Source organism: Olea europaea, unplaced genomic scaffold, assembly GCF_002742605.1.
Source record: "Olea europaea var. sylvestris unplaced genomic scaffold, O_europaea_v1 scaffold1249, whole genome shotgun sequence".
Taxonomy (NCBI): domain Eukaryota; kingdom Viridiplantae; phylum Streptophyta; class Magnoliopsida; order Lamiales; family Oleaceae; genus Olea; species Olea europaea.
Window position 1 is genome coordinate 104,922 of NW_019229928.1, and position 22,132 is coordinate 127,053.

Genomic DNA, 22,132 nt, shown 5'->3' on the forward strand with positions numbered 1-22,132 from the left:
AGTTTCCAATGAAAAACAACATTGCCATGGTTAGGGATAACCTGCGAGGTACTAGAGAATGTTATTTGAACTCCATTCGAAAAGCTAAACCTAGGAGTGTAAATGTCATCTTGAGGGACATTGATGAAATCGACAACCTAGAACAAGGGCATAACCCTGAGTAAGAGGATGACATTGAAATGGTATATGCGTCTAAAGAAGAGGCTATTTTCTAAGTATAGACAACCCTTGAAGAAAGGAGAGCTGCTGAAAAAGCCGCTAATCTTGACGAACTGGACCTCACATAGTTGATTACAACCTCAAACTACACTAGTCGAGGAATTGGAGAGCTTTCGATGGACCCTCAGGATCCTCCAAGTTTTTGGAGGTCGGCAAGAACCTGTCAACGATAGTAAAAGAAAAGTTGAAAAGCTTCTTATGCAGTAACTTAGAAGTTTTCGATTGGAAACATGAGGACATGATTGGCATTGGTCCAAAGGTTAGTTGTCGTCATTTGAAAATCGATCTGAAGACTAATTCAATACAGCAGAAAAGGAAAGCCTCAAACTCAAAAAGATATGAAACCTTAAAAGATGATGTGAAGAAGTTGATTGCCAACCGCTTTAATAGGGAATCAATTTACCTAAGATAGGTGTCCAATCCCGTACTTGTAAAGAAGCATAGTGGAAAGTATATGGTGTGTGTAGATTTCTCGAACTTAAACGAAGCTTGCCCTAAGGATAGCCTCTCACTTCCTCGAATCGACCAACTAGTTGATTCCACTATAGGACATAACCTGCTTAGCTTCATGGATGCATATTCAAGTTACAACTAGATCCCAATGTACCCAGCAGACGAGGAACACAAATCCTTTATTATGGATTGAAGCTACAGGGTGATGATCTTTGGGTTGAAAAATGTGAGACCACCTATCAAAGGTTGGTCAATAAGATGTTTGCCGACCTCATTGGAAAGACAATGGAGGTGTTTGTGGACGATATGCCTATAAAAAGCTTGAAAATAGAGGACCGCATCCATCACCTTAATAAGGCATTCCAAATACTCCGAAGAATAGAATGCGTCTAAATCATCTCAACTGTGCCTTTGGAGTAGCCTCGGGAAAGTTCCTAGGCTATATGGTGAATCAAAGGGGTATTGAGGACTAATTCAGAAAAGATCAAGGCACTAGTTGAGATAAGGTTGCCACAAAAACCAAAGAAAGTGTAGAGCCTTACTAGTATTATCACAGCTTTGAGCCGCTTCGTCTCAAAGGCAACTGATAAGTGTCACCCATTCTTCAAGATTTTGAATGTGGAAATAGATTTTAGTGGATGAAAGAATGTGAGGTAGCCTTACAAGTGCTGAAGAAGAACTTGGGATAGGATCCCTTCCTTTCCAAACCCAAATGTGGAGAGCCCTTACTGTTGTGCTTTGTAATGGCCGTCAAAGCTGTTAATTCATTGCTTATAAGGGAAGATGAGGGTCATCAACTACTTGTATATCACATGAACAAAACACTAGTCACAACAAAGGCTCGCTACCCAACATGGAGAAGTTAGCTCTAGCTCTTGTAATTGTCTCCTGTAAGTAGAAACCCTACTTTCAAGCACACACCATATAAGTTTTTACAAATTTTCCTTTGAAGTAGGTGATGTAAAAGTCTGAGGAAGATTAATAAAGTGGGCTGTGAAACTAAGTGAGTTCGACATCATCTACAAAACGAGGACTTCCATTAAAGGGAAAGCCCTTGCAAACATTCTAGTAGAGTTCATCCCCGCTCCAAAAATGGAAGAAGAAATAAAACCTGCCGAACCCCTCCACTTGGAGTCTTTTTATTGATAGCTCCTCGGAAGATACTAGTTCCGGGGCTGGTATAGTACTGGTCAGCTTGGAAGGGCACAAGCTCAATTGCATTATGAGGTTTGACTTCAAGGCCACCAACAATGTGGCTAAATATGAAGCTTTCTTGGTTGGCCTCCGGTTGGCCAAAGAAATTTGGGTGAAAAGGTTACTTATCATCAGTGACTCCCTGTTAGTCGTTAGCCAGGTAAATGGAAATTTCTCAACTAAGGACAAAAGCATGGCTGTTTATTTGAAATTGGCGATGGAGTTTGTCCCAACCTTCGAAAGGTTCAAGTCAGCGTAGATCCTTCAAAGTGAAAAACTATTATGCCAATGCCCTTTCGAAATTAGCAAGCAATAGGAACTTCGAAATACTCGCGGTGGTCTCCATAAAACACCTTTCGAGGCCTTCGACTTCAAAAGGCAAAGAGGTTATGTGGATAGAAGATACTCCCTTATGGATGAATCCAATTATAACTTCCTAAAGGATCAAACATTGCCATCTACAAAGAAAAGGCATAGAAGCTCAGGAGGCGAGCCATACACTTCATCATCCAAGATGATGCACTGTATAAAGGGAATTTTCCATGCTTCTACTTTAGTGCATATGTGGCAAAAGGCTACTTATGTTCTACAAGGGATACATGAAGGGGTGTATGGCAACCATTCTGGAGAATGGTCCAAATCACAAAAGGTGTTAAGGTAAGGATACTACTGGCCGACCTTGGAAAAGGACACCCAACTGTTCGCAAAAAAGTGCAACAAGTGTCAACGGTTTGCAATAGTTCAAAGGCAACCCTCACAAGAGCCCAGTGTCATTTCCATTCCTTGGTTATTTGCTAAATAGGGAATTGATCTCATTGGACCTCTGCTGAAAAGAAGAGGCAGAGCCTATTTTGTAATCGTCCCTATTGATTACTTCACCAAGTGAATTGAAGCTGAGCTATTGACCAAAATAATTGAAGCGAACGCTTCCAAATTTTTGTGGAAAAAATATTATATGCAGGTTTGGTATTCCTACTCAATTGTCTCTGATAATGGGCAACAGTTTGACAACAGGAAAGTTAGAGACTTATGTGAAAAGTTGGGTATCAAAAAGCATTTTTGCTCTCCATACCACCCCGGGCAAATGGTCAGTTTGAAGTTGTTAATACGATTATCAAGTACACTCCATAGAGGAAGCTAGAAGCATCTAAAGGTACTTAGGTTGATGAGTTACCTCAGGTCCTATGGACTATCCGAAGCACTAACAAAACAGCCACAGGCCAAACCCTTTTTTCCATGACTTATAGGGTCAAAGATATGAGTCCAGTCGAAGTGGGTCTGCCATCCCTCGTCGTATACACTTTAATGAAATATCCAATGATAAGCTAGACTTCCTTGAAGAAAGGATTGATTAGTCTCAGGCAAAGTTGGTGATTTATCAGCAAAAGATGACTAGGTACTACAATTCCAAGTCAAAAGAAGTCATTTCGTCTGAATGATCTCGTGCTACGGAGAATTTTCCTATCTATTAAGGAACCGAGAGCAGGAACTATTAGTCCATACTGGGAAAGTCCTTATCATATTAATGAAAATGTTCGACTAGAAACCTACCGAATCAAATGAAGGGATGGATAAGTACAACCTTATCCATGAAATGTAGAATATTTGCGAAAATATTATCAGTGAAAATAGTAAACACAACTCTTGTATGGTTTGTGGTTAGAATAAAATTTTTTATCTTAATTAAACTCTTCAACTTTAAAGTAATAAGAAAAAAGGTGTCCCTCTTTGGACTGGCTGTTCAAAAGTCTATAATACCTCAATAATGAGCTAGATCTTGAAAAGGACCATCCTATAAATCGAGAAGTAGACAATGCACGACGTAGATGACTATGAAACGAATTTAATATGAGCAAACCACTCGACCTCGTGCAAAGTAAAGTAAATAAAGAGCAGATGAACTACCACCACTTGAATAAATTACTAAACACAAAAAACAAGTTAAGAACGAAATTGATGCTCACTTATGAAAATACACAAAGTACGTTCAGAGATATAAAGGAAAGTGTTCAAAGATATAAAGGAAAGTTAACTTTTATTGATAATTAATGAATAATAGAAATTGGGCTTCTGGGCTGAGTTACAAGGCAGAATAAAAAAATTACATATTGCCCTATCTAAACAGGTAGGGGATGGGGAGGTACAAAGGGTACTATGGTATTAAGAACCACGATCTCTTTAACTTCAGTCTCTTTTTCATTGGCTTCATCTTTGATCTCAATGACTTAGCTATCCTCTACCGAAGTTTGAGGCTCTCTCTCCTTCTTCAAGAATTCAGACTGCAATTCAGAGGTATTGAAGGTTTGGAAGTTGGCTTCAATCCACTCCACTACTTCAGTATAAGCGTACCTCCGCAGTACTTCGCAAAGCTTTGGTATGTCTGTCAAGTGGAAATTGGCTATGTAGCATTTTTCAACCCCAGTGCCAACAAACTTAGCCTCCTTTCTCACCTACTCCACTTCTTCTTGTAAGCCCGACACTCTGGATGTTAACTCCCTCGCCTGCTCTTTTAGATCAACATTCTCTATGTTGCCCAACTCTAGGGCCTCAGCAGCAAGCCGTTGATGGGCGTCAGAGGCTTTCATTCACTTCATCATGGAAGCTATTTTACTCTGAGACAAGTGGACCTCCTTTTTTAAATTTTCAATTTCTGCCAATGTAGAAGCGAATTTCACGAACTCTTCGGCATGGCTCTTTTTCAGAGCCTCAACCTTAGCCAATGCATTCTTAGCTATCTTCTCAGCCTCAGAGGGTCTATGTACAAATCCTTTTTTTTTTATTTAGAAGGTTTTTAATAAGGGCCTCCACCTTGATGGCAATCCCAAACGTCCTTCCGTTTGGCTCATCATCGTTATGAAAATATCCTCGCACTCACTAGACTCTACGAAAGCTTACGATCCGTCCAGAATATATGAAAGGTGGAGGTGGCGATCTGAACTTCTGGAGGCAACATCAACAATACCTTCGTGGCAACTCATCATTCTATTGCTAGATGACAAGTTTGAGGTGAGAGGCTGTATTAGTTGTAGAAGACCTACTGGATGTCCTTAGCTTCTTTGAGGATTCTTGCCTCGAAGGCTCCCGCCAATTGACCTCTTTTGGGCTCCCTTGCTACAATAATGGATGCTGCCATTAATTTTTTCCCAACTGGGACTTCGAAACGAGGTGGTGGTAGTTGGGGACCTTCTCCACTTTGTTTTTTACTTGTCCACCAAAGGAGGTCTCCCAGCACCCTCTTAGCCAGCAGCCTCTCTGCTGACCCTTTCAACTTGGTTTCTCACCTGTTTGGCACCAACAGATGAGAGCTTTAACCCATTCCTCTCTACTGTGAAGGTAGCTGCAAGAATGGTAGCCATGTTGGGGTTAGGGTGCCTCATCTTCTCGAAATTATGTATAAGGAAGGCCAAAGAACATACAAAACACAAGGTTAGTAAAGAGAAAAATATAGAAAGTAATCACTACCCAATAATTGCAGAAGTATCTCTTTAGACCATTAGACTGAATTCCTTAAAAAATTGGTGAAAAACGATCAGTCTCTCAAACTCTCTCGAAGAAGCTGGACATTGGTATATGTCTCTTATAAGCTCAAGCTCTGACGGGCCAAGCTCAAAATGATCGACTGTCCCTACAAAAGAAACACAACATTAGAATCCACATCAACACAATTCTTTAGTAAAACACGTAAAAGGTACGACATTCACTAGCTTCTATATACGAAGTGGGAACTGTCACTTAAGGACGGAGTCATCCTCACATTCTTGCCACTTTTTCCTCACCCAAAACTACGTTTCCTTCCATCCTTTGATAAGGAGGAAATGCCTATAATGAAGGGAGAATGTGAACCCCAGAGATATAAGGAATACCACCCTTTGGAATCTCTCTTTCCTAAAGACCTAGGCTATAGGAAGGTTTGGAAGATATGGAGGGACATATCCTCACCTAAGGAGTCTCTTTTCAAAGGAACTAAGATCCCACTAGTTGGGCCCACACGTTGGTAACAAACTAGGTAAAGTCGGTCCACATAGCCTAAGAACGGATCTAAAGAAGGGATATAAAGGCAACCAAAGCCTTGCCTTTAAAAGTAACTTTTTAATGGCTACGCAACCTGACCTCGGATAATAGACACATTCATCGGGGGCTAGGAGTTTTATGTCGTAGGGGATGCAATATTTTTCCCTAAGGTGTACCAGGTGAGAGGCATCTACGATGGATGGGATTTTCAAAGCTCTCCTAACCTCTTTCCCAGGCCCACCCCTCGTTAATAGAAGGCAACTTTGCCCAACCCTTACTGCCTCAACGAGGTTGGCAATGTTTGTAATTTGGACCTCCATTTCAGTCACCAATTCACTAAGATCTATTCTCTCTTCAAAAGGTGAAAAAGCCATTTGAATCAAAAAGTAGAAAGTTTCAAATACTTATGAAATTTCACAAAAAACACTGGTTGGAAATGTCTAGAAATCACGAAAAAGAGAATTTATGATTTGAAAATAATGTGAAAAACAGGGAGAAAATTGTAAGAATTTGAGTTCAGGTTAATAACAAAGGCAAAAGTGATTTTTGCCCTAAAATGTTGCCTTTTATAGGTAGAGGCATTCAATCCTAGTGGTTGATGGTGATCTAGATCATCTAGCCATTAGTTACAAAATTAAATCTGAGCCACTAACTGCATTTGTCATTTCGCATTCAAAGGCCCAAATTATGGCGTCACATTTATGCATTTGAACGCATTTAAACAACATGCCCACGACAGCTAGCATTGTGCATTAAATATGACAACGATTGCATGTGTTGGAACTCGAATCGTCCTCGTCAGTCGTATTTTCTGGGACTTGCAGAAACATCTAATCATTTCAACACAGTTATCAACAATGCCTTGTTCTTACCAACTCTGAACCAGTAAAACCTCTTCAGCTTCATCATCAGTAACCTCGTCCAAATTGACGAAGCACAACACTTTATCTTGACCTTTACAACTTCGACATAATCAAATACGTATAATTACAACCCCGTAATAAGTTGCGTCAGCTCTTATAAGGTTCCTCAATAAACAACCTTGATAGGCGCCTCGGCTATTCGTCATATATAATTCACAAACTCTAATTTATATATGAATATTCGCAAATTAGACTTGGGGGACTATACTGTTATGGGATTAAAACACACGTCTACAAAAATTTTTCCAATATAATGTAAACTCTGTGTATTGCATAAATGACCATACATAAACTTTATGGACTATTGTTACTGATCATATGTGAAGCTTCCAATGGAGGCCAAAAGGCACCACGCAATATAACATCAAAGAAGAATGTAAGGATTGCCTTCTTAGCCGAGACCCTATTTCCATCAAAGCTCCATTGCCGAAGCGCTCCCAACCCCTAAGCCAAACTCCTTCATGTCTGAGGCTCTCACATGTCCTCCATGACAAAAGTGATTGTATTCTTCAGAACAGGTCCGATGAGTGTATCTTTAGGAATGACTGATGTGACGTTTGCATTAATAGATGTCAAATATGTTAGCTTAGGAATGTAGAGTAGCTGACCCCTTGTCAAATGTATTTGTCAATGTAATTAATGTAAGATAGTGTGATTTGACACTTTGATCAATTAGATGAGGCCATGTAGATCTAATCTAACGGTGGCCAGTTCAGCTAATACATTATAAATAGTTGTAACATTGTAAGGGATGGATAATAGACATTCAAGCATATACTATTATCATCTCTCTTTGAACACTCATTTAAGTTGTCATTTCTATTTTTCGATTGCTCTCGGCTGTGAATATCCCATTCTTATATCCACTATGCAGTCGGTCTTCAAATCTCTGATTGAGAATTCATAGAAAATCCATCGAAATTCACTTACGTGGACATCAGCGGAACACAACTTCCATTGGCACGTTTTTTGAGATCAACAGAAAGTAAAATGGCAACTGCCTTAACTCGTACTTTGCTATTTGTATTGGAGGAATTCCTTCAAACGGTCACCCCTCAAACATGTTTTTGTGTAAGAAGCCTTTGACCAATTTGAAGAAAATAAAATAAAACTTAAGTATTTAAAATGGCAAAAGACTATTTTTAACTTTCTCATGTTAAACCAAATTAAAGAAAGATATATATCTAGGAACTAGTTCCATCCCCAAATTGAACTATCTTTCCTTTACGTCAAATTCTCAAATTCAAATTCATCTCTCATTCAACCTTCTTCTTCTTGCGAGGTTGCGATGTTGGAGGGTTTTGAAGTGAATGACAATATTGATATCTGCTACAGCTATGATCGTACTGTTGGTTAATGAATTTAATCATCACAATAGGAAATTAATTTTCCTTTGAAGATTAAAATCATGTAAATACGGATTTAATTGACCTTGAAATCATTGGATTATAAAATCCTTACATATAGAAAGGGGAGATGATAACCTTTTTGAAGGAGATATTAATGGCCTAGCCAATTGCTTCCTCCCTTATATCTTCTCCCTTGTTCTCCACAAGGTGTAATTCCTTTTTAGGGAATGTGAAAAGTGGCTAACCCTAATTCTTCTTAAAAATATGCCAATAAAGTGCATATTTATAATGACCTATTAGGGTTTGAAAATTGCACAAATTTCTCTAGACTTTATTGTAGGAGGCCAATTAAGTCACACACCTTTTATTAGAGCCAAGAGAGGGACCTAATTGGACTCATATGACCCAAGCTCCAATAGATATTTTCAATTGGGTCAACTCTTGACCAATTGAGATACATCTCTTAATCTCGGCTTATTCTACCAAAAAATCGAGATTGCACTCTCGAGTCGAGTGATAGTTATATAAACAAATTATGATCCAATAACAATATCCTCTGATTAACATTCCACAAGTCAACCCCCATTTGATCGTCAATATGTTGAAACTGGTAAAATGATCGTTTTGCCCTTCAACATGTATTACCCTCTAAGTCCCATTTTCATACGACAAATTCGTTGTGATCCAATTACAATGTAAAGTCTAATGATCTCATCGTCAACCTACTGAGCTCAGATTTAATTTGCCTCGAAAAGTACCTTAGAGTGACTATCGTCTCATCTCAATGATTAATGGATTCCAATATTGTAAGTATATGATCTCTAATTGTTTCGGCCTGATTTCCAAAGCACCAAGATCAATCTTCTATTTAAGACTTCACTCATTGGTACCTCAAAGAACTTGAACTAGCAATCAAAGGTACATTACTCACTCAGGATTTAGGTGACCTGTTTGATAATCAAGTAGAGTCTCATTTCAAACGGTCATAAATGAGTCATATACGCGGTCCCGTTCAATGTGCATCGAAACACATTATTGTTCCTATTTCAAGATCTAGACAAATCTTAATAAGAACAATACAATCTTATCAACATAAAGCATTCAACTTTATGAACCGATTGTGAATGACAAAATTTTGATCATATCACAAATTGTGTCTTACTATACCCGATCCATTGAGTATATAATTTGTGACATCCTATATGATCATGGAACCTTAGACAATCACTTCAAATTATAACACGCAATAAAACGAACGAAAATTCATAATTTGATTTTATAGAACATTACTCCAAGAATGGGTATCAAACTAACAATCTCCCACTTGCCATTTTTATAGTATGTATGACATATCAAGAATACCCATCCCCTTTAGATGTCCATCAAAAGACTTAGCTGGTAAGGTCTTAGTGAACGGATCCGCAAGATTATCTACTGATGCAATCTTACTAACTGTCACGTCTCCTTGATGAACAATTTCTCTAACAAGGTGATATTTTCTGTCGATGTGCTTGCCACGCTGATGACTCCTCGGTTCTTTAGCATTGACAATCGCCCCACTATTATCGCAATAAAGCGTTATGGGCCCCATTGCCAAATGTACCACGTCAAGGTCCAAACAAAACTTCTTGAACCATACAGCTTCTTTAGCAGCTTCATAAGCCGCTACATATTCTGTCTCCATGGTGGAATTAGCAATACAAGATTGCTTGATACTCCTCCATACCACAGCTCCACTTCCCAGTATAAATACGGATCCGGATGTAGACTTCCTAGAGTCACGATCGGATTGAAAATCAGAATTAGTATATCCAATAAGATTTAGATCATGTCTTGAGTAGACAAGCATATAATCTCTTATTCTCCGAAGATACTTGAGTATATGCTTTACCACTACCCAATGTTCTGGTCCCGAATTAGACTGATAACAAATAACAATACCCACAGCATAACAAATATCCGGTCTAGTGCAAAGCATAGCATACATGAGACTTTCCACAGCTGAAGCATAAGGAACCTTTCTCATGTAATCTATCCCGTTGTATTCTTGGTACAGTGCTCTTTAGATAGATGAATTCCATGTCTAAAAGAAAGTTGTCCCTTTTTAGAATTCTGCAATGCTAATCTGGACAATATTTTGTCAATATATGAAGCTTGGGATAATGCAATCATTCTGTTTTTCCTATCTCACAAGATATGGATTCCCAAAACATAACTAGCTTCTCCCAAGTCCTTCATATCAAATTGCTATGACAATCATTTCTTTACAGATGACAATGTCCCTACATCATTTCCAATGAGTAGAATGTCATCTACATAAAGAATCAGAAAAACTACTTTCTTCCCTTACATTCGTTTGTCAAGGTTCATCCAGATTTTGCTCAAAATCATAGGTCTTGATGGTTTGATCAAATCTTACATTCCAAGATCTGGACGCTTGTTTGAGTCCATAAATGGACCTCTGCAACTTGCAAACTTTTCTTTCATGTCCTTCTTTCACAAATCCTTCAGGTTACATCATGTAAATGGTCTCCTCAAGACGCCCATTTAAAAATATTGTCTTAACATCCATTTGCCAAACCTCATATCATATGAGCGGCAATGGATAAAATGACTCGAATAGATTTAAGCATGGCAATCGGTGAGAAAGTTTCTTCATAGTCGATGCCTTCTCTTTAGGTAAAACCTTTGGCCAATAACCTTGCTTTGAAGGTTTCAACCTTCCCATCAATACCTCTTTTCCTTTTATAGACCCACTTGCATCCTATTGGCTTTACCCCATTAGGTGCATTTACAAGATCCCAAACCTTGTTGGAATACATAGATTCCATTTCTGAGTTCATGGCTAATTTCCATGATTCAAAGTCTACATCCTCCATTGCTTTCTTAAACGAAGTGAGATCTTCTTCTTGCTCAATAGAGATCGCCTAATAGGATTCTCCATAGAGCAAGTACCTAGAAGGTGGTCTCACAACCCTCCCACTACGAGTAATAGTTGAAGGTGTCTGATTGTCCAGTCTGACCAAAGGTCCTCCCTTTCTTTCCACTGTTTGATCCCGTCCTTGGTTAGGAACAACATCATCATTATCCCCATTTGTAGGGACATGTGGACATACAACAATGGGTGCCTCATTTTCTACTACCTCTGGTTTTATTTGCCTATGAGGCCCTGTGGGCATCACTTGCTCATTTGCTTCATCAGCAACCATTGGTTCAGTAGGAGGTTCCAAGTCATCACTATTAGATTCTATGCGGAAATCTGGAACTGAGTTGTTTGAACCATGTTCTAACATCTCTTCCAATAGAATCTTAGTAGTAGACTTGTGTTCTTTTATATACTTATCCTCTAAGAAGGTTGCATTTGTGCTAACAAATACCTTCTTATCAAGAGAATTATAGAAGTAGTAACCTTTCATTCCCTTTGGATATCCTACAAATAAACAAACATCTGATCTTGATTCCATCTTATCCGTCTTTCCCTTTAGCACATGTGCTGGACATCCCATATCCGAATGTGGTATACATTGGGCTTGAGCCGATTTCACAATTCAAAAGATGTCTTGGGAACTGACTTAGATGGTACAAATTCAAGATATAAATGGCCGTTTGTAGTGCATATCCCCAAAAGGATATAGGCAATGAGGAATAACTCATCATTGATCTTACCATATCTAAAAGAGTTCGATTTCTTCTTTCCGAGACACCATTCTGTTGGGGAATTCTTGGTGCACTCAATTGGGATAATATCCCATCATTCGATAAATAGACCTTAAATTCTTGGGATAGATACTCGCCACCTTGATCAGATCGAAGGGCCTTGATACTCTTACCTAATAGTTTCTCAACTTCCGTCCGAAACTCCTTGAATTTCTCCAAAGCTTCGGATTTGTGAGACATAAGGTATATGTATCCAAATCTAGAGCAATCATCTGTGAAGGTGATGAAGTGCTTGTATCCTCCTCTAGCTCGAGTACTAATAGGTCCACAAACATCTGAATGTACTAATTCCAAAACCTCTTTAGCCCTTAGTCCCTTAGCCTTAAGGGGCCTCTTGTTCATCTTTCCTTCTATACAAGATTCACAAGTTGGTATAGATTCTACCTCTAACTCATTTAAAGGACCATCCTTTACCAATCTTTGAATCCTATTTAGATTGATATAACCCAATCTAAGATGCCATAAGAGAGTTTCACTAGTACTAGACGACCTCTTTCGTTTCTTAGCAGCAGTAGTGTTATGTATAGAGCCAAGCAAAGGACTTAAGACATAAAAACTATTAACCATATGAGCCGAACATATAACTGAATTATTCAACTTAATAACCACCGTAGAATGGGTAAAAGTACCGAATAACCAACATGATATAAAACTGCTACGAAAACCAAGTTCCGTGTAAGTTCGGGAACATAATAACAGTCATCTAATATCAAATGCCTACGATTCTCAAAACATAAAGTAAAAGTGCCAACAGTTTTGATAGATACCACTGTTCCTATGTCAACCCTAATAGTGTACTCCCCTTCACTGAGATGCTTGGTTTCTTGGAACCCCTGCAAAGAATTGCAAACATGATTAGTGACTCCAGAATCTACAATCCAGGTATTAGTAGAATCAACCACTAAGTATGACTCAATGAATAGGGCATTATTATCTTTACCTTGCTTCCCCTTAGCTAGGTAATCTGGGCAGTTCCTTTTCCAGTGACCCTTTTGTCCATAGATAAAACACTTCCCATTTGGTTTCCCATCGGCAGTAGTTTTCTTCCCCTTTGACTTGCTATCTGGCCTTTTGCTCGGCCTCTTCCTCTTCTTTCCTCCTTTGCCACCAGAGGGCTTAGGATGACAGGGTCCGGTGGTAACAGTCAAAGCACTTCGACTCCTAGCTTTTAGAACAGATTCAGCATTTTGTAGCTCTTTCACTAATTCCATCAGAGACATGTCCATCTTGTGTAGATTATAATCAACTAAAAATTATGAGAACATCTCAGGAAGAGTCTCAAGGACCATGTCAATCTGCGTCTCGGAATCAATGTCATCTCCTAAAACCTCTGCAGCATTGAAGTGACCAATCATGGTTAACATATGGTCCCTTACAGATGCACCTGATTTCATGCGTGTGTTCATAATTGCCATAATGGAGGCTTGCCTAGCTTGTCGGCTTTGATGTCCAAACATCTCTTGAAGGCTTTCCATTATGGCAAAAGCAGTTTGCATATTCTGATGTTTTTATTGTAATACATTTGACATGGATGCCAAAATGTAACAACAGGCCATCTCATCAGAATGGTGCCACTTTTCATATGCAGCCTTTTGAGATTCTGTGGAGTCATCTTTAGGGGCATCGAGACAAACTTCATCTAAAACAAATTTGTGTTTTTCAGCGGTAAGAATATTAAGATTCCTTTTCTAGTCAACGTAGTTTTCTCAACATAGTTTTCTCCCATAAGTTGATTTTTCTTAAGTATTCTGATAATGGATTTAGCGACATTTTCTGTAAAATTAACGATTCACGTATTAATAAAATGAGTAATAATCTTTGTATGATGCATGTATATGAATATTCAAATATAGACCAAAAACTATATTTGAAATCAAAAAACCTTAAACACTTACAACTTTTAACACGCCATCTATAGGAGGTCAATGTAGTTGTTGGCAAAGTTGGGACCCTCCCACTTATTTTATTGAGCTAGGCATCTCATGCCACAAGAAAATGAGGATTGATTATTATTTGGCCTATGAATAATTTTGTTGAAATCTTCTATAGGAATTCTCCCAAAATATTCATATATAAGTGTAATAACCTCCGTCAATAATTTTAAAATATCCGAAATATATAAGATGCCATCTATAGGATGATCATCCCATTATTTTATTTTTAAAGAAATTCTATTGCTAGACCAATTTCAGTTAATATAAAATAACGTAGCTTTCCTAGAGAGAGACTGATATAATTCGATACTAATCATACGTATTTTAATAACAAATTGGATAACGGAGGAGGCCGTAGGTTTATACATGCCTATAAATCCTCTCCCACTTTCTATTTTGCACCGTTGGATCTTCAATAAATTAGTCCGTCAAATATAAACAATTATAATGAAACTAATTATAAAATATTTTTCAACCACCTCTAATTAATTTAGAGTGATAAAAAAATATTTAAATGTAAATGCATATGATTTTAGTGCACCGGGTGGTATTTCATTTAATCTACATGACGTGCGATAATAATTAAACATTCATCCGTCTATAAAGCGGTAAAAGCGATAATTAAATGAATAATAATCACTAGTGACCCATCCTAAGAATTTAAATTACAACATGGATAAAAAAAATTACATTGGGCCACATCTCGGCTCAATTCTTCAATCTTCTTTATAGTCCACCTCATGTAACATGAAAATAGGGTTAATTTAATTTTTAGGCCCAAAACTTAAAACCAACAAGGCCATTATCCAACAACATTGGCCCAAGTATTAAAGAAAGGTCCAAAAAATTCAAATTACCCTAATTTTCAAACCCTAGCAAGAAAACACACTTCCACCAAAAACACACACTACTCCGCGCGACTCAAAATAAGCCGCCACCGACATCGCCGCGGGAACCGACCCTCCGGCAGCATGCTAGGCAGCAGCAAGCTGCTGACCACAGCAACTTCTATTGCTGCTAACCGCAACAGCTGCCCTGTGAGGATCTATGGCTGCTCGACCAATTTTTCGTGTTTTTGGTTTTATTTCTTACATTTTGTCCTTCCTTTTTCTCCATTGAAATTACAGCAACAAGTTTACATTTCTTCCTCAAAATACAAAAATAAAAATGAAGAAAAAATACAAAAAACTTAATGTCTTATGGCTTACAATATTTCTAGAGAATAACTATAATAAATGAATTACAATAGGAAGTAAAAAGAAATTATAGGGCCAAAAGTGATTATGAGTGTATTGACAATAACTTTAAATATATTTAAAGCATAAATATGTCAAAATCAAATAACCTAACACCACCCAACTAAAATTCATATTACACTAGTATTTAAAAAAAATCCTAATCAAGGCATACAATAACCTTGACTCTGATACCATTTGTTGGTTAATGAATTTTAATCATCATAATAGGAAATTAATTTTCTTTTGAAAATTAAAATCATGTAAATAAGGATTTAATTAACCTTGAGATCATTGGATTATAAAATCCTCACATATAGAAAAGGGAGATGATAACCTTTTTGAAGGAGCTATTAATGGCCTAACCAAATGCTTCCTCCCTTAGATCTTCTCCCTTGTTCTCCACTAGGTGTAATTCCTTTTTAAGGAATGTGAAAAGTGGCTAACCCTAATTCTTCTTAAAAATATGCCAATAAAGTGTATATTTATAATGACCTATTAGGGTTTGAAAATTGCACAAATTTCCTTAAACTTTATTGTAGTAGGCCAATTAAGTCACACACTTTTTATTGGAGCCAAGAGAGGGACCTAATTGGACTCACATGACCCAAGCTCTGATACATGTTTTCAATTGGGTCAACTCTTGACCAATTGAGATACATCTATTAATCCCGACTTATTCTACCAAAAAAAAAAGATTGTACTCTCTAGTCAAGTGATAGTTATATAAGCAAATTATGATCCAATAACAATATGCTCTGATTATCGTTTCACAAGTCAACCCCCATTTGACCGTCAATATGTTGAAACTGGTAAAATGATCGTTTTGCCCTTCAACATGTATTACTCTCTAAGTCCCATTTTCATACGGCAAATTCGTTGTGATCAAATCACAATATAAAGTCCAACGATCTCATCGTCGACCTATTGAGCTCAGATTCAATTTGCCTAAGAAAATACCTTAGAGTGACGATCGTCTCATCTCAATGATTAATGGATTCCAATATTGTAAGTATATGATCTCTAATTGTTTCGACCCGATTCCCAAAGCACCGAGATCAATCTTTTATTTAAGACTTCACTCATTGGTACCTCAGAGAACTTGAACGAGTAATCAAAAGTACATTACTCACTCAGGATTTAGGTGACCTGTTTGATAATCAAGTAGAGTCTCATTTCAAACGGTCACAAATGAGTCATCTACGCGGTCCCGTTCAATGTGCATCGAAATACATTATTGTTCCTATTTCAAGATCTAGACAAATCTTAATAAGAACAATACAATCTTATCAACATAAAGCGTCCAACTTTATGAACCGATTGTGAACGACATAATTTTGATCACATCACAAATTGTGTCTTACTATACCCGATCTATCGAGTATACAAGTGACATCATATATGATCATGGAACCTTAGACAATCACTTCAAATTATAACATGCAAATAAATGAACGTAAATTCATAATGTGATTTTACAGAACATTACTCGAAGAATGGGCATCAAACTAATATGTACAGGGTTCTGAGGTTCGAAATTTGTCTTCTTCATTTCCAAAGCCATGTCGAGCTCCCATTTAGAATTTTAACCTTCAAGTTCATAGAAAGTGGATCAATGGTGGCTAGGTTTGACCCTTACATTTAGTAAAAATCAATGTAAGTTTTGGTTGTAAAGTACGATTGGTGAATTACTACATTAATGTATTAGTTCACTTCAAGATTTCACTTATAATCGCTTGAGATGATTTTTGTGGGTGGCATAGGTCTGACTTTCACATTGTACTATGTATTATTTTTTTAGGCTATATTTGTATTCAATGGGTTTCCAAACTTAGGTAGGTTGTTAGGAAGGAGTTGTTTCTTATCAAGAAACTGGACATGATTTCAATTTGATTGTTATGCCATAGGCCCACAAGGACAAGAAAGAAGTATAGAATGACCAAGTTGAGAAATTCTAGAGATGTGTACGTCAATGCGGATCATTATTATAATGGAAAATTATTGGCAATGAGCTCATACACAACAATCTATGGTTGTTATTGAAAGTTTTTGTTTAGTGAAGTCAAAAGATTCCAAAAGAGAAGCCTCTTGATAGAAATAGTTAGGCATCCTTGTTTACATATAATGCATTGGATTTTAGTAGACAAAGGTAGAATGTCACTTCCTATTATGGTAATCGATTATTTGAATGAGAACTTAATGGAGTGAAATAAATACATATACATGCCATTCAACTTCTAGAAATATATACATAAATGCATGCATACATACATTGACATATTTGCTTGAAAGTTATGTGTTTGCTCAAAATGACATCCTATATAGTGAAATAGAACTTGTGGATGATAGATGCAAATCAAGGAAATGATCAGTAGTAAAAAATTGAAATTTTGGATAACTATTTCTATAATTTTTTAAATATTTAGATATGAAAATCAAAAGGCATTCTCAAGATTTAATAGACTTATATAGTCCTATTTCATTGGTGTGTGGCCATGTGGAGGTTTTGATGTTTAGGTTTTGCAAACTTCTAAAAGTTAAAAAGTTCATGTTCTTTATATGTGAAAATTAGAGTTATGCTTAATTAGGTGCACTTCAACTAATTTTTTACTTTATTTTCGTCTATGCTAATTATTAATTGTTTTGTATTTTATAGTGGTATGGGAAATATACGAATTGATGCTACAATTGCAAATAGATGCAAACTGAAATTAGAATACGAAGTTCATGAGAAGTTGAATCCAAAGCACAAAAATAATTTTCAGACGAGTAGTTTTCGATCAATTCTAAGATTGAGAAAAATTAAGTTGGCATCACAAATTATGCATCAATTACTATTGCGAATGACAAAGACTATGAAAAAGAAAGAAGCGTGGTTTAAAAATGAAGAGAAACACACAAAATTTAGGTTGCAGGAGTTTATATTAATGACCAGCTTAAATACAATTGATTGTGAAGATGTAGATAAGACTTTGGGAACAAATTTTTTGATTGTGAAGAATTAGTTTAAGAAAAGTAGGGGAAAGATTAATAGGGGAGATGTTTACAATGCGTTTGTAACTTGCAAATAATAATAATAATAATAATAATAATAATAATAATAATAATAATAATAATAATAATAATAATACAAGTTGGTATTTAACATTATCTTGGCATACATCCTGTGGGCCACGGAGGAGAAACACGTTCATTGATTTATGGTTGTTCAACTTGTGGATGATCTCAATAGGTTCAACAAGTATCCATGAATAAAATATCATTTGAGTACACAATTAACGTATTTAAACATAACATGGGTGAAAAATTGAGTAATTTAAATGTAGGAGGAAAATCACAGTGTAGGTATTCGTTATGTGGCTTTTCCCTTGCAATAATGGTATGACAAATAATACACTTGACTTTGTATTATTCGTTGTCTATAAATTTGTGTTGTGAAATAATAATATTTGTTTTACAACAGATTTGAGCTTTCGAAGCGATTCCAAGTCTGGGAATCAAGTTTGCTAAGAAATGCTCGGATGGATTTCTAAGAATCCGGACTTATGAAATGTCGAAGAGGTTGGCGTCAACTGCAATTGATAAAGTTTTGAAATCTAAAGAGGTAACTTGCCTTTTCATTTATGTTTGTGGGGACAAATTGTGGACTTTGCTTTGTGAATGACTAATTATTTGCACAATTTAATAGTTGTAGTTGAAGGTTAATTCTACATAACTTCCCACATAAGCCAAACTCGAGGAAGTTTATGGGAAAGATTTGACCCCGATTGTGAAAGACGATGATAATGCTTCACACTATTCAAAATGAAATGAGGTTGAGCACGATGCCGAGCCATATCATTCATTCACTGACAATCTCCTCGGGCATCTTGTTCGCTAAAATCATTTACCACAAATGCATGGGTCACGTTCAAGTAACAAAGTGGACCTTTTGAGTCCGAGTTGTTGATCATTCAATGAATGTATACTTTTGATTACACAGCTTTAACTAGTTTAATTCTAATAATGAAAACAAACAAACAATAAAGATTTTGATTTTGGGAAATAACTAAATATCTACAAAATAAGAAAATATAAAAATCTTGGAAATTTCGAAGAAAAACGTGGTTGGATTCGTGATTTCGCTTAACCATCGACTGATTAATTTCTCTACAAGTCAATTAACAAATTACTCGTTGCCGATGTTAGACTCGATTTTTCAATTTTAGCTAATTACCTTTCTCGAGCGAAATTAACCCTAATTGATTTGTTTAACCTAATGTATCTTTATGTCGATTAAAACCAAACAACATTAAATCTTTGTAAAAATAGCTTAATGGGTCACTTATAGTTAGGGTTATATCTTTATCTCCTACACAAACATAGTGTTTCTACTATTTGGTATAAAATGCACAATCTTTCTCTCGAATGATGTACAAATTACTAAACATAATCGTTCATTAGCCACATAAATGAAATGCAAGAAATAATAATAGTAAAAACACATGAAAATAAGTAACTTAACATTAAAGAGCAAATATTAAAATTAATTAAAGTAAAGTTAAACCAGTACTATAAATCCCAACACAAGAAATTAGCCTATGTTATAAAATGATGGAAAGGAAAATATTTTATACAATACATCACAAATGGAAGAAAATAATGGAGTAAATTCTAGATAAAAGTGAAACCCCATTTTTGGTTGGATTCTTCAAGATTTCTATAGATTAAACTTGAGTTCCCTAAAAATTTCTCCACCTTTCTTGATATAGTCTCTTTGTGCTCTTGATTGTATACCCAAAACACCAAGAAAATGAAAAAGAAAAAAAAATGAAGAAGAAAAGAGGAAGACTAGTGCCAGACAAGGGTGTTTAAAAATTGTAAAAACCATCCCAGCCAAATTGTAAGAAAAGGCCTAAAGAAATTAAAATGTGCACACAAGTTATTCTTTTCAAACCCAAGCGCGCAGTTTATCCTTCTTTTTCCTTTTTTAAGTTTGATCTCCAAAGAAATGCATACCTCGACCTCTAACTTTGATTTGATACAATATGATTCTCAAATTTTGACTTCTCTTTCGATCAAGTCCTTCATAAATTGCAGGCAAGGTCCTCAACTGTCGACACATGTGCACTTTGGTCCCCAACTTCACAATTTTGCACAATTTTTGTAATTTTCCCCTCATTTTGCCCTGTTCTCATTCCATGGGTGATTTTTAGGTTACAAGAGCAAATATTACCTAACTCTAAGTTGAATTCCACTCATTTCATCAGCAATAAGCCTATTTAGATATTAAAGAAGTGTGTAGAAACACAATGATCACATCTCACCACCACTGGTATTTCATGAGCTGAACATAGTGAGGACGAAATTGAAAAACTTAAAGGAAGACTGCAAGGGTCATATCAATTTGGCTTGATCGAATGGAGCAAAAGATTGATAGGTTGGTTGAATCGACTGTAGCTGGTTGATTTCATTTAGAAATAAATGTATTTGATGGTGCTATTAGTAGTATAGCTAATGTATTGAAAACTTGACCAAAGGGCAAGGTAAAAAAAGAGGTTCAGTTGCTGATACGATGATGAGCCTGAAAATGAACACAAAGTTAGGAGATGAAATAGAGAATATATAGGGTAAGAAAACAAATTGAGGTCGGACATGACAATGTGATGGATGAGTTTGAGAAGGAATCAAAGTTAGAAGAGAAGGCAGGAAAAGAAACAGTAGCGAAAAACACACTGAGAAGAGATAGTGGTGGAAAACAAATTGGAGAAGATAAAAAAGATGACAATCCGATTGAATACGTGGCAAAGAAATGTCCGCTAATTTTTTAATCCAAAGAAACCCTAGGAAGATGCAAACAAATCCAGTAAAGGTATGTAAATAACAATTTAATATTCTGTATGTGACATTGTGCGGATCCATTCGGAGGAACAAACAATATTTATGTTTGATAATCTGAAGGATCACGTTCCCAGGGCAACTTTGGAAATTTACATTCTATCTCTACAGGGGGTTATACCTTTGTAATAAAATTGCATCTCAAAAGTGATGACAAATATAGTGCGGAGAAATCCAAATTTGTGACGATGAAAGATGTTCCTCAACAAGAAAATGGATAAGGTTGACTAATATTATATTTGTTAAGTACTGTATTATTTTATTATTGAGAATTAATATATTTTTACTTTCTTACTATCGAGAATGTATCATCCACATAAATTACCTACTGTATCGAGGTGAGGAATCCACGTATACTCGATCCCAAGGCCATAAAAAAATACTTGAAATGTCGATCATCAGTAGTATGGATGAATGTCACCGTGCTAAGATTTTTCACCTCCAAAACATCACAATATGATAGCAATTACCATAACTTTTGCGAGGTTTTCCACGAATCACATTGCAAGCAAAACTTTTATGCCACTCTCTCAGAAAATGTTGTTAATGATGATCCTTTGATCTATAACTCAGTTGGCATATTAATACTTAGGGATGATGTGGTTTCCAATAACCATGTACCAAGCATGCTTATGGTCTCAGCGACGAACATTCATGGAGTAAGGAGTGATCAACATCGTACTTTCGAACTTCAAAAATAGGATTTTCTTTGATCTTTGTTGCCCACAAGTGTGACTTTCAATTTTCCTCAATACAAACACATATATAAGTGCTCTTATTTGATTTCTTAACTTTCTGCTCAAAGTGATACTTCACAGCCAGTAATTGTAATTTTGATGTTATGTCATTTTCAGTTAGAAACAATAGGTTGACTTTCATATCTTTATTTTTTGGAATTCTTATTTGTATCCTACAATGGAACAAACTTACACTTGCTGATACAATTTGACTACAATCAACTTGTTATCATTTACTACTATTCAATCAGGTGTAACTCGGTATACTTGTCGTTTGCTACTGGAGAATTACCTTCGCCATCTACTCTTTCGAGACTATATTGAGTTACGTCAAAACCATTGCAACATACAAACATTCCATCACCATTGTCGTAGTTGCGATCATTGTACTTTGAACAATTTCCTCCTCGCTGTTCCTATTTTCGAATTGTTTTCCACCCTCTATTAGCAATAAACATCCATCATCATCAAATTCTTCGTGGT

General features: G+C 36.4%; 1 protein-coding gene across 1 annotated transcript; it reads right to left on the minus strand.

The window, feature by feature from the left end:
- Positions 1–11,076: 11,076 nt before the first annotated feature.
- LOC111374420 lies at positions 11,077–11,613 on the minus strand. Its single transcript, XM_022997088.1, has one exon. The coding sequence runs from the start codon at positions 11,611–11,613 to the stop codon at positions 11,077–11,079; it is 537 nt and encodes a 178-aa protein (XP_022852856.1).
- Positions 11,614–22,132: the final 10,519 nt, after the last annotated feature.